Source organism: Nanorana parkeri, unplaced genomic scaffold (assembly GCF_000935625.1).
Source record: "Nanorana parkeri isolate BGI_ZX_2015 unplaced genomic scaffold, ASM93562v1 scaffold1655, whole genome shotgun sequence".
In the NCBI taxonomy this organism is placed as follows: Eukaryota; Metazoa; Chordata; class Amphibia; order Anura; family Dicroglossidae; genus Nanorana; species Nanorana parkeri.
In genome coordinates, this window is record NW_017307923.1 from 1,049 (window position 1) to 13,084 (window position 12,036).

General features: G+C 42.5%; 1 protein-coding gene across 1 annotated transcript in view; it reads left to right on the forward strand.

Moving 5' to 3' along the window:
* The first annotated feature begins 162 nt into the window (after positions 1 to 162).
* LOC108799199 (transmembrane protein 245) overlaps positions 163 to 12,036 on the forward strand; it is a 37,632-nt gene continuing 25,758 nt past the window's right edge. Inside the window, exons 1-3 of the mRNA XM_018571030.1 lie at positions 163 to 189; positions 5,666 to 5,770; positions 6,091 to 6,173. Coding sequence (XP_018426532.1) covers positions 166 to 189; positions 5,666 to 5,770; positions 6,091 to 6,173 — 212 coding nt within the window. The 5' untranslated portion in view covers positions 163 to 165. The remainder of the gene's footprint in view (positions 190 to 5,665; positions 5,771 to 6,090; positions 6,174 to 12,036) is intronic.

Genomic DNA, 12,036 nt, shown 5'->3' on the forward strand with positions numbered 1-12,036 from the left:
CCCCCCCCCCCTTTTTATTTTTGTTTTTTTCTTTGTTTGTTTGAACCTTTTTTTCTTTCCACACTGTATATATGCATTTTCACTAATGTACTGATGTCTTCTCTCCCTTTTTTTCTCATGTTCTCGTTTTCCCTTTTGCCTTTTCACTTTCCTCCCCACATTAAGATGTGGCAATGGCTAAATGAGCAGGTAAACTGATGGTTTATTAAATTGTTTGTCGTCTGAAATGAGCTGCTGTCCTTTTGTTTAACAGTTAATTATTTTTTGATAAAGTATAAGAGTTTATTAACATTTTTAAGGAAGACAAAACATATTTTAAAGAAGAGAAATAATAGAACAAGAAAGGAGCGCCATCAATTAATTAAATTTGTTGTGACTTGATGTCTTACTCTGACGCAGATTTGTGTAAATCCTCATAACCTTGAAGGAAAGATCTAAATACTGTATTTTCCGCTCCATAAGACCCACTTTTCCCCCCCAAAAGGCGGGGGGAAATGTGTGTGCGTCTTATGGAGCGAATCCCTATCGCCCGACGCCCGGGACATGCAGTAGTTTTTTGTACATTTAGCCCTCATAAAGCAGAGGTAAATGTACAGTGGGAGACGCTGCTCGTTAAATACATGTGATCTAGTCAGATCATTTGTATTAAAAGCAAGCGGCGGCGGCGATCGAGTCTCACCATAGAGCCCCTAGAGCAGACGAAGAACGTCCGTACTTCGTCTGTTCTGTGTGATCACTGAGACTGGCGCTGTAATCATAGCACCACCTGTCTCAGCGGTCACTAATTGCAGCTTCTGTCACAGAACCTGTCACAGAACCTCCCTGCGTCTTATGGTCCGGTGCACCTTATGGAGCGCAAAATACGGTAGCTTTTATGTACAAATCATCATTTTTACCTCTACCTCCAATACTTGCCATTGTCGACTGACTCGACATTTCTCTTTTTCCAATTACTTATAAAACACTGAGTTCAAAAATTTAAAAAAAATTACACTTTTGAAACAAAAAGTAGCTTTTTTTTTAGTTTATTTCAAATCTAAATATGACTTTTCCTACTCCACTGGCCTCTCTACTCAATTGTATGACCCATGGAAAGTGATAGTAGAAAAGCTGGTAAGTGCTATTACAAATGAGGACAGAAGCACTATTACCGTATATACTTGAGTATAAGCCGAGATTTTCAGCCCATGTGCAGAGTGGGACTAGGTATCCAACACACTTGGAAGTACCGTATGTCCAGTTTGAATGGGGAGTTCGGTAGAATAGGCAGCAGAACAGATTTTAGAAGACATCTTATTTTGCAGATGGTGCTTTGCTACATGTTTAACACAGCAACAAAGTTAAATTGTGTTTATGGTATAGTTGAAATCTAAAATAAATCTGTGTGTGGGCATTTTATGAGTTTGTTTGCCTAAAACTAGTTTCAGTTCTGAGTTGATGCTTAATGTGCTTAATTGTGCATTAGAACTCCTTTTTACTACTTCACTCTATTAGTTTAGTTGTCCCTGAAGTTATGTAGCGTGCAGACATGGAATATCATAAGTATAGTGGAATCCCACAGTGGGAACACAGCAAACAACCCTGACAAAGATCCTAGGCTTTCCCCATTCTGTTAAAAAAAAAAAAGGTCTTGTCTCGCATTCCCCTTTAACATTTGGGATTACCATTTTGTTGAGGGTGATCTTTTTAATAGTTTCAAATGAATTTTCAGTGCTTAAACAGCAAAAAAAAGTATTTAAATAAGATAGTTTTTAAAATAATGTAATTTTAACCTTTTTACCTGTAATTTTAAGTCCTACTTTGGTTTGACAATCTCATTAGTAGCTGTAACCTATAATTATTTGTCAACTGCCATCTATTTGTTTGCTTTAATTGTGAACTATAGTTACTTCAGTGAGACCTGACTTAATGTATGTTAACATATATATATATACAGGGCTCGAAAATCCACTCGTCTGTGACGAGCAGACAGTGGAGCCCGACGAGCAGCTTCCCGGCCGGCTGTTGTAGTTACACGGCCGGCCGGGAGCTTTACAGTCAAGCGATCGAGCGTCTCAATCGCTTGTATCAGAAGCTGTCACTGCCGTTGCCGGTCCCCGAGATCCGCTGTGCCCGATGCGGCCAGGACCGGCACGGCTCTGTGACAGGAGATCAAAGGGAGTTCAGTGTACGAACTCCCTTTGATCTCCTCTCAGTCCCCGAATGCAGGAAGTGATGTATATTACATCACTTCCTGCATTCAGTGTCACTCTCCAGCTAGAGAAGCTGATGAAGCCGATCTCTGCTTCATCAGCTTCTCTGGAGGTCCCTAGGTGACATTAGGGGTCTTGGAGACCCCTGATGTCTCCATAAAGAGGACCTGTAAGGCTTGACATGTTTGGTGTCTATTTACCCGACGTGACCCCGACTTTTATGTTTTACTAAAAATATGGGTAAGAATAAATGTTTTATAACATATTGTAGGGAAACTTTTTTGTTTTTTTTTACATTTATGGTACTTTTTTAATTATATAGTAAAAAAAAATACCCTTGTGGTGATTATATACCTCCAAAAGAAAGCTCTATCTGTCCCCAAACTTTTTTAACATAAATTGCAAGGCTATAGTCCGGTCATGCTGACTGGTGAAATTTTTGACTGACTGGTGAGACACTATCACATTTTTCAAGCCCTGTGTATATATATTAAACATTTCCTGTATTAGAGAAAGCAATACTTCCACAAAGGTTTACTTAGTTTTGTAGGGCAATGTAAGTAAATTGGGACTACATTATTTTTTCATTATAAAGAAACCATTTTGCTTTCATTTTATGTTGTCTCTCTCCCTGTGCTAGCACATTCGGAAGTATGTATGAACGTCCTTTGTACATGTGCACACTCAAGCAGCGGTTTAACTGCAGTAACTATGGCAAAACTTGCCAGCCCACTTTGTGTGGGCACGATTGAATGCAGTCTTTGTGAGATGACAACACTGTAGCAGAGTAAGACGTTTCACCCTAAAAATGGAAGTTCCTGTGGATATGCTTTGTTAGTAGATCAACATGTATGATTTAATTGAAAGCAGGAAATATAATAAAAGAGTAAACTTTTTGATATACCTCTATGAATATAATCTCATTAAATCTGTCCCTGAAGATCTAGATAGGGTTTATCAACTTGCAAACTGCAAGGTAAGTCAGGCTTTCTGCCCAACCCAGGGTTTAGTTTGGTGTTGTGCTTCAGTCCCTTTGGGGTTTCCTTAGATGCTTTGGCTGTGTCTCATTTTTTTGCAGCCAGTGGCAGGGGACAGTGTGGACAGAAGGGAAAACCTTCTGCTACCGGAATAAAAAAGAGTTCCAATCGTTCCTCTCAGGCCTCTGGAGCCAAGTCAAAACTTTGGTGTCAGTTCCACTGTAAAGCCTGGTCCCAAAAATCTGCCAGGTCCAGGAGCAAGCCTCTTCACAATAAAAGGGCCCCACACCAATTCCAGCCATCTGGTCCCAGGATATTATGTTGCCTGGATCCAAAACTTTGTATCCAGGGACTAGACACTAGAGTTTCATTCCCTGACCCCGCCTCGCTTCATGCTGTCAAATATGCCATCCTCTCCTTATAGACGAACGAACCATCTTGTTGCTTTAGGTCACCTCCTTTCTTCTGGATTCGGTCACTCCTGGGCTCCTAAAAGCTAGGAAATCAACTTCTCACCAAGTCTACTACAACTCTTTATAGGCTTACTTTGTCACGGGGCTAGGAAGTTCCATTCTAGGAAACACTTTGTGGGACAAATCCTGTCTTTTTTCCAGTCTGAATTAGCGTTTGGCCTTGAGTACCACAAAGGGTTACATTGTGGCCTTAGAAGTTCTTTTTCAGAGGTCGTTACCTTCTCATTTCTTAGAGAAGGCCTTCATACAGGGTGTTGGACATCTGCATACCTTCCTGGACACGGTCCTTCACAAATTGCTGGAGCTTACCAAAGGTGTATTACTACTGGGAGGGATTTAGTCCAGAGTCCTTGATACCTTCTCACGGAAGTCTTATATCACAGCAGCCTTGAAACACGTTAGGAAATCTCTGCAAAGAGTAAAGTTGTTGGACTGTTCGAGGTAGCTTCATGCCTCGGAAAAATACTGTATAGACTATTATTATTATTCTTTAGAATTGACTTGATGTGCCCATAAATGCTTGGATGTGTTGCTATCGGTGGATATTCAACAGATCACTATTTCAATCTACCTGAAATTTGCTGGGGCACATTCCTGGGAATGGACTTGGAGACGGAATGAAAATATTTTAGATGATGTAGGGGTAGACGGTTATATGAGATTGACCTTGCAGACTTCCTTTAGAGGAGTTGTTGCAGGAGATTCTCTGGGACGCTCACAAAGCTGTGATTAGGGGAAAAATAAAAGCCTGTGGAACGGGACCTAAACAAGAAAGGCAGGCTCACATTTCTAAACTAATTTAACAACTTGGAAAACTGAGACAGTGGCACAAGAAAAGAGGAGGAGTATCAATTGACTCATGTGGCAGTGTACTGTCAGACCAGCAGGCACAAAGAAAATTTAGATCTATGGCACAACATTTTTAAGAATATAGAAAAAAAAGTGGTAGGATGTACTAAAGAAATGGGTGGAAAAAATGTATATTCATAAGTTGATTATATCTTCAGGGGAACAGGTTATAAAAGGAAGCCGGGCTGCGAGTCATTACACAGCACTCTGATTCCTGGGCCAGAAAGGCGGCTTCATGCTTCGTGCCGTGTAATGACTCGCAGCCTGGCTTCTTGATTGGCCAGCTTCTTGACCAATCAGGAAGCCAGGCTGCGAGTCATTACCCGCCTCTCGGCTTCCTAATTGGCCAGAAAGCCAGCTCCATGATTCCTTGTCACCTAGTGATGAAATGGCATGGAGACCGCTTCCCAGCTGATCGGGGAGCCGTGTGGTGAGTCATTAGATGCCACCTAGCTTACTTAATGGGACTTCTGGTATCGGCAAGTACCGGAAAAAGAATATTAGTACTCATATTCAATACTGAAAAACTGGTATCTGTGCATCCCTAATAGGTACTATTAATAGTCAGCAGAGCCAGCTGTCAATCCCGCAGCTAGGTGGATCTTGACAGTAATGTCGGGATCCGTCCCGGCTGCGGCGGTCTCAGTATACCTCAAGCAGTAGCTCACGGTATACTGAGTTTGTGTCCTCCCTTGACCCTTGGGAGAACTATGGGGAAAAACACGTACCCCATAGTTCTCCCTTAAGATTGCAGGCTGGTGGTGTTTTTAGTGTGCGTGCGTGTGCTCTCTTTTAAGGGTATACTTTGGGGTTTGATGAAGATGGAATGACATTGATAGGCTTATCTGGAGTAATTTCCTCTTTGAAATATACTTGTGCAGATATGAATGTAATCTGTTATCTCTATATTTAACAGACAATTGTTGCTTTTCCAACAGTAAATAACAATGATTGCAGTTTACCATCTAATCCACTAATTGTAGCATTGTTGCTCTGACATAAATACTATGCTGTGAACATGTAAAAAAAAATGAGTACACGTGTTTGTGTTGAATGAGCAGGGTGCAAAAAATAATTTTATTATAGTGTGTTCTTTATTTTGTACAAATTTAATAATATTTATTCTGAAATGCATTTATTACATTTTGTTTTATATTCATTTTAATTTTTACAGATGATCATTTGGCTGGAGAAAACACTTGACAAAATAATAAGCATATTCATAATATTTTTCCTCGTTATTGGGACTCTCCTTTTAGCCTTACTTTTGACAGCAAAGGTAAAGTATACATTTAAAATGTTTTTACTTTTTTAACTAGATTAATTCAACTTTTTTTTTTTTTTAAAGGTGCCCATACTTTCGCATATCATTGAGATGTCTATTTTATTTTAGAGGATACTGCGTAATTCTGAGCCCCATTTGCAGTATAGTCGTTTTATTAAATTATCAACCCAGTTATACAGTACACTGCCCTTTCCTTGGCAGTTCCAGTTTTTAAAAATCTGATGCAATCCTTTTCACGTTATCACAACAATATGCCTTTAAGGGAATATATACACTGCAAAATCTAAAAAGGCTTTCCTTTTAAATCTTTATAGGTTCATGACGAAAGTGTTCATATTATTGGAGTGACCAGCAATCTGATCAATGAAACTGTCTCCAATCATCCAGAATGGGCAAAGTAAGAACACTGAGCTGATTATATAGACTGTTATAACTCTTTTTTAATAGAACTGTGACAGTTTTTTTTAAACAAATTTTAAGTACACCACATAACAGACTCCTTGTCCATAGAAATAATTTATGTATAGGTGATTAAGGTGTCCCGGTTCTGTGATCCAATGATCCTGTTTGCAGGTAACTGAAAGCCCCCATGCTGGCACTTTTCTTTCAAGTCATGTTGTCAGAACAGAAGAGTTGGCTAGTGGAGAATTTGCTTGGTATGTTAAATCTCAGTTGCTTGATAAGGTGAATTAACTTATTAACTGGTGAAAGTCATTTGGAGAACATTTTCCACCCAGCATGCTCATCTTGCTAAGTAAAAAATGCCTCATGTGAAAGAATTTATGTGAAAGAATTGCTACCTATTGTATAACATATTACACTGTACTGGTCATAAAATTATAGGTTTTCTTCCTGACGAAATCAGAACTTTATTATCCATCAGTGTATCTTCTCCAGAACTGTTCTATCTTGTTTTACTGTGACCAAGAATCTTAGATCTGGCATGCTTAGATCTGGGAAGCACCAAGTGACAAGGAAGCATGGAGCCGGCACTCTGGCCAGTCAGGAAGCTGGGGGCACGGGTAATGACTTGCCGCCTGGCTTGCTGATTGGCTAGTCAGGAAGCTGGGGGCGCGGGTAATGACTTGCCGCCTGGCTTGCTGATTGCCCAGCGTCCCGACCAATCAGGAAGCCGGGCAGCGAGTCATTACACACCGCCCGGCTTCCTGATTGGTCAATCAGGAAGCTGGGCATCTTGTAATGACTCGCCGCCCTGCTTCTTGATACCGGAAGTTCCAGTATCGGGTTATGCATCGGGAGCATTTGGGCGAGTATGAGTACTCGCCAGAATACTCGGTATTGGCACCAATACTAGTACTGGTATCGATGCATCCCTAGTAAATAGTCAATGAGTTTGTTAGCTTTCAGGTGCATGCACTGAGCAGGCTAGATACTGAGCCACGGGGAGCCAAAAAAAACTGTCTCAAGACCTGCGCATCAAGGTAATGGAACTCTATAAAGATGGAAAAGGATATAAAAAGATATCCAAAACCTTGAAAATGCTAGTCAGTACTGTTCAATCACTTATTTAGAAGTGGAAAATTCGGGGATCTCTTGATACCAAGCCAAGGTCAGGTAGACCAAGAAAGAGTGCAGCCACAACTGCCAGAAGAATTGTTCAGGATACAAAGAAAAACCCACAGGTAACCTCAGGAGAAATACAGGCTGCTCTGGAAAAAGACGACTGGCACAATACGACAATACTTGAAACAAAATGAGCTGCATGGTTGAGTTGCCAGGAAAAAGCCTTTACTGCGACAGTGCCACAAAACAAACCTGGTTGCAATATGCCCAACAACACCTTGACACGCCTCACAGCTTCTGGCACACTGTAATTTGGAGTGACGAGACCAAAATAGAGCTTTATTGTCACAACCATAAGCGGTATGTTTGGAGATGGGTCAACAAGGCCTAAAGCGACAAGAATACCATCCCCACTGTGAAGCATGGTGTTGGCTTACTGATGGGTTTTTTGGGAGGGGGGTGTGTGCTTTAAAGGCAGTGGGAATTTTGGCAAGATGAATGCAGCATGTTATCAGTAAATACTGGCAGACAATTTGCATTCTGCACGAAAGCTGCACATGGGAAGCTCTTGGACTTTCCAGCATGACAATGACCCTAAGCACAAGGCCAAGTTTACCCTCCAGTGGTTACAGCAGAGAAAGGTGAAGGTTCTGAAGTGGCCATCACAGTCTCCTGACCTTATTATCATCAAACCATTCTGGGGAGATCTCAAACGTGCAGTTTATGCAAGACGACCAAAGACTTTGCATGACCAAGAGGCATTTTGCCAAGACGAATGGGCAGCTATACCACCTGCAAGAATTCGGGGCCTCATAGACAACTATTACAAAAGACTAAGTTAGTCTTTTAATATATTCCCAATCTCCACCAGAGTAGTGCGCTTACTACTGTTTGTTTTATTATTACAAAAGACTGCATGCTGTCATTGATGCTAAAAGGAGCAATACGCAGTATTAAGAACTAAGAGTATGCAGACTTTTGAACAGGGGTCATTTCATTTTTTCATTTGTTGCCATCTTTGTTTTATGATTGTGCCATTCTGTTATGACCTACAGTTGAATATGAATTTCATAAGAAATAAAATGAATGTGTTTTGCCTGCTCACTCATGTTTTCTTTAAAAATGGTACATACTGTATATTACCAATTCTCCATGCAAACTGTTGAACACAACTGTACATATCTATATGTGATCTCTTACCCAGTGCTATGCAGCAAATGTTACCCCCTGTTACAGCTCACCAAATCTAACCAGGTTGCTTTATAAACATTTGAATGTAGTTAGTCAAATGTTCCCTAATTGAACATTCAGTTACTGTCTCGTACAATTTTCTTTTCTTTCTCATTCATTGTGGGACACAGGAAGTCTTCAGTTTATACTCCCATCTACAGGAGGGTGGGGCAGTGGCAAACAAACTGTAAGCCAACCAAGGATAACCCCTCTACCTAGTAGTGTGTCCTATGAGGATGGACATCTTTTCTTACGATCTGCTGTGTGCAACACTATCTTATTTTTGCTAGCACCTTTTTTTCGTACACTTCAACATATTTCTACTTCAATAAAGACAATAAAGCTGCAGGGCGCTTTACAGGTCCAGAACTTCTTTTAAATGCCTACCTTTGGCAACATTTCTGATTCTAGACAAGGGGAAACAGTCCCGCTGTAATGGGTGCCCCCAGCTAAGATTCTGCTAATGGCTCTGGGGCTGCTTGCAGCACCTACTGACATGCTGACATCTGCAGTCTAGAATCCTGTTGCTTCTAGAGTTTTTTTCATTATTGGAGTCGCCTTTAGCTCCTTGTGTTGTAGACGGGTTCTCTGCCCTTTTGGTTGAAGTTTTTTTTACTACAGTTTCATATATCAGCGTTCCAGCTGACCTGCTACTTATAATTCTACACACATGACACGCTATTCTTTCACTTGTAGTTCTGTGGTCTTCTCCTAACTGGCTGTTGCATTAGTCTGGCATTTTTATGTATTAACCACTTATTTCAAAGACCTAACTTACCTGTGACATTGCCTGCCTTTTGCTTACCTGGATTGACCTGAATACTCTGCTGTCTGCCTTGACCCGTGCTCGGACCTGGCTACTCCTCTCTTGATTGCTCCTTGCCCCCTGGTTGTTTTCTCAACTTTCCTATGTCTCATCTGGCCCTCTAAGGTCTTCTGGACAAGGGGGTCATTCGCCAGTTCCTGTGGCAAAACAGTTTTAAGAATTTTACTCCATCCACCGTTCCCAAGGCCAAAGGGGGCATCTCAAAACTCTGTCTTTATTCAAGCTCAGAAATTCCACATGGAACAACTCTTTCTCCTCAGAGAGCTTAACACTTCTCTGAACCCTATTGTTCCTATATCGTTCGCATAATCTTTCCCATCTTTACTCTTTCTTCTCCTTTCGGTCTCAGCTAGGGATGTCCTGATACCATTTTTTCAAGACCAAATAAAAATACTTTCCCTCATGTACTTGCCGATACCAATTAGCAGTACTTTTTCTTAAAGGGACATTTGACATTTTTTTCTAAAACAATACAGACTAATGATTTTAGGGCAGTTTCTTTATAATTATAAAGAAGTGTAACTCAATCCATGATTATTCAGCAATAGAGAATGGCAACCAGCTATAGAGGACTAAAAATCTCAGCAATCCATGATTATTCAGCAATGAAGAATGGCAACCAGCAATCATGGATTGCTGAGATTTGTAGTCTTCTATAGCCGGGTGCCATTCTCTATTGCTGTATAATCAATGATTATACAGCAATGGAGAATGGCACCCGGCTATAGAGATTTCATCAATCCATGATTATACAGCAATTATACAGGGTTGTGTGCAGCATGCACCAGGGCTGCGTTTGGGTCTTACCAGGGATGCATGCAGATCTCGCCCAGGGCTGCATTTGGGTCTCACCAGGGATGTGTTTGTGTCTCACCAGGGTTGCGTGCAGATATCACCTGGGCTGCGTTTGGTGTCCCCCCAGGGCTGCAATTGGGTCTTATCAGGGCTGCTTTTGGGTCTCACCAGGGCTGCATACAGGTCTCACCAGGGATGCGTGCCAATCTCCCCAGGGCTGCGTTTGGGTCTGGGCAGGGCTGGGTGCAGGTCTCACCAGGGATGCCATGCAAGTCTCACCAGGTGTGCATGTGGGTCTCTCCAGGGCTCTCTGGGCGGGTGCCAGGCTCTCCAGGACTCTGCATGTGGCTGCTATGCTCTCTAGGGCTGAACAGGTGGGGTCCAGGCTCATGCCATGCTCCAGGGCTGTGTTGGTGGGTGTGGGGCTGTCCTGTCCTGTGCTGTGCCGGCGCCGGGAAGGAGGAGGAGGTGGCGATGTGCAACTGGACAGGCACTATCAAAGACACCTGCCATAGGACCCCATCACGCTCAGGACCTCAGGCAACGGAACTTCCTGAAAAATGTAAAGGCCCAATATTGGCCTTTAGTATCTGGGCATTTTAGGGTGCCATTCTCTATTGCTGTATAATCAATGATTATACAGCAATGGAGAATGGCACCCGGCTATAGAGATTTCATCAATCCATGATTATACAGCAATTATACAGGGTTGTGTGCAGCATGCACCAGGGCTGCGTTTGGGTCTTACCAGGGATGCATGCAGATCTCGCCCAGGGCTGCATTTGGGTCTCACCAGGGATGTGTTTGTGTCTCACCAGGGTTGCGTGCAGATATCACCTGGGCTGCGTTTGGTGTCCCCCCAGGGCTGCAATTGGGTCTTATCAGGGCTGCTTTTGGGTCTCACCAGGGCTGCATACAGGTCTCACCAGGGATGCGTGCCAATCTCCCCAGGGCTGCGTTTGGGTCTGGGCAGGGCTGGGTGCAGGTCTCACCAGGGATGCCATGCAAGTCTCACCAGGTGTGCATGTGGGTCTCTCCAGGGCTCTCTGGGCGGGTGCCAGGCTCTCCAGGACTCTGCATGTGGCTGCTATGCTCTCTAGGGCTGAACAGGTGGGGTCCAGGCTCATGCCATGCTCCAGGGCTGTGTTGGTGGGTGTGGGGCTGTCCTGTCCTGTGCTGTGCCGGCGCCGGGAAGGAGGAGGAGGTGGCGATGTGCAACTGGACAGGCACTATCAAAGACACCTGCCATAGGACCCCATCACGCTCAGGACCTCAGGCAACGGAACTTCCTGAAAAATGTAAAGGCCCAATATTGGCCTTTAGTATCTGGGCATTTTCAGGAATACAAGTACTCCTACAAATGCCCTGTATTGGCCCCGATTATCAGGACATCCCTAGTCTCAGCTTCAACTTCTTTCCCTTTTTACTTCACTCTCTCCCCTGCTTTGCTTCCTTTTCTCTCTCTCAGATTCTGATTATACTCAGCTTAATAGTTAAAGTTCTGCATGATCCATGCTCCTTTATGACTGGTCACTTCAAGTTTACATATTCCACATGTATGATAGATGCCTAAAAACATAGAGGGAACAGAAGGGAATAGCTATGCAAAACTTTGCTTCCACGTACCTACACCACTTTTGCTTCTTGTTTGTTATTACTACTTCCAAATGGCTTTTCTATTGTGTCAAATGTTTCTATGACCTGCTCACATGTTTGTTGGCACCTTTAATCTGTTCAAAACTAAATTACAAACTTTTGAAAATGAAATTCCACATTGAATTAACCAGGTCTGTGCTCGCCTCCCTTAACCAGGGAGGCTTTATGACTTCTGTTTTACATCAAGGTTACGTACGTGTATGTTTCTAGCTTTTAGACTTTGCTTTGG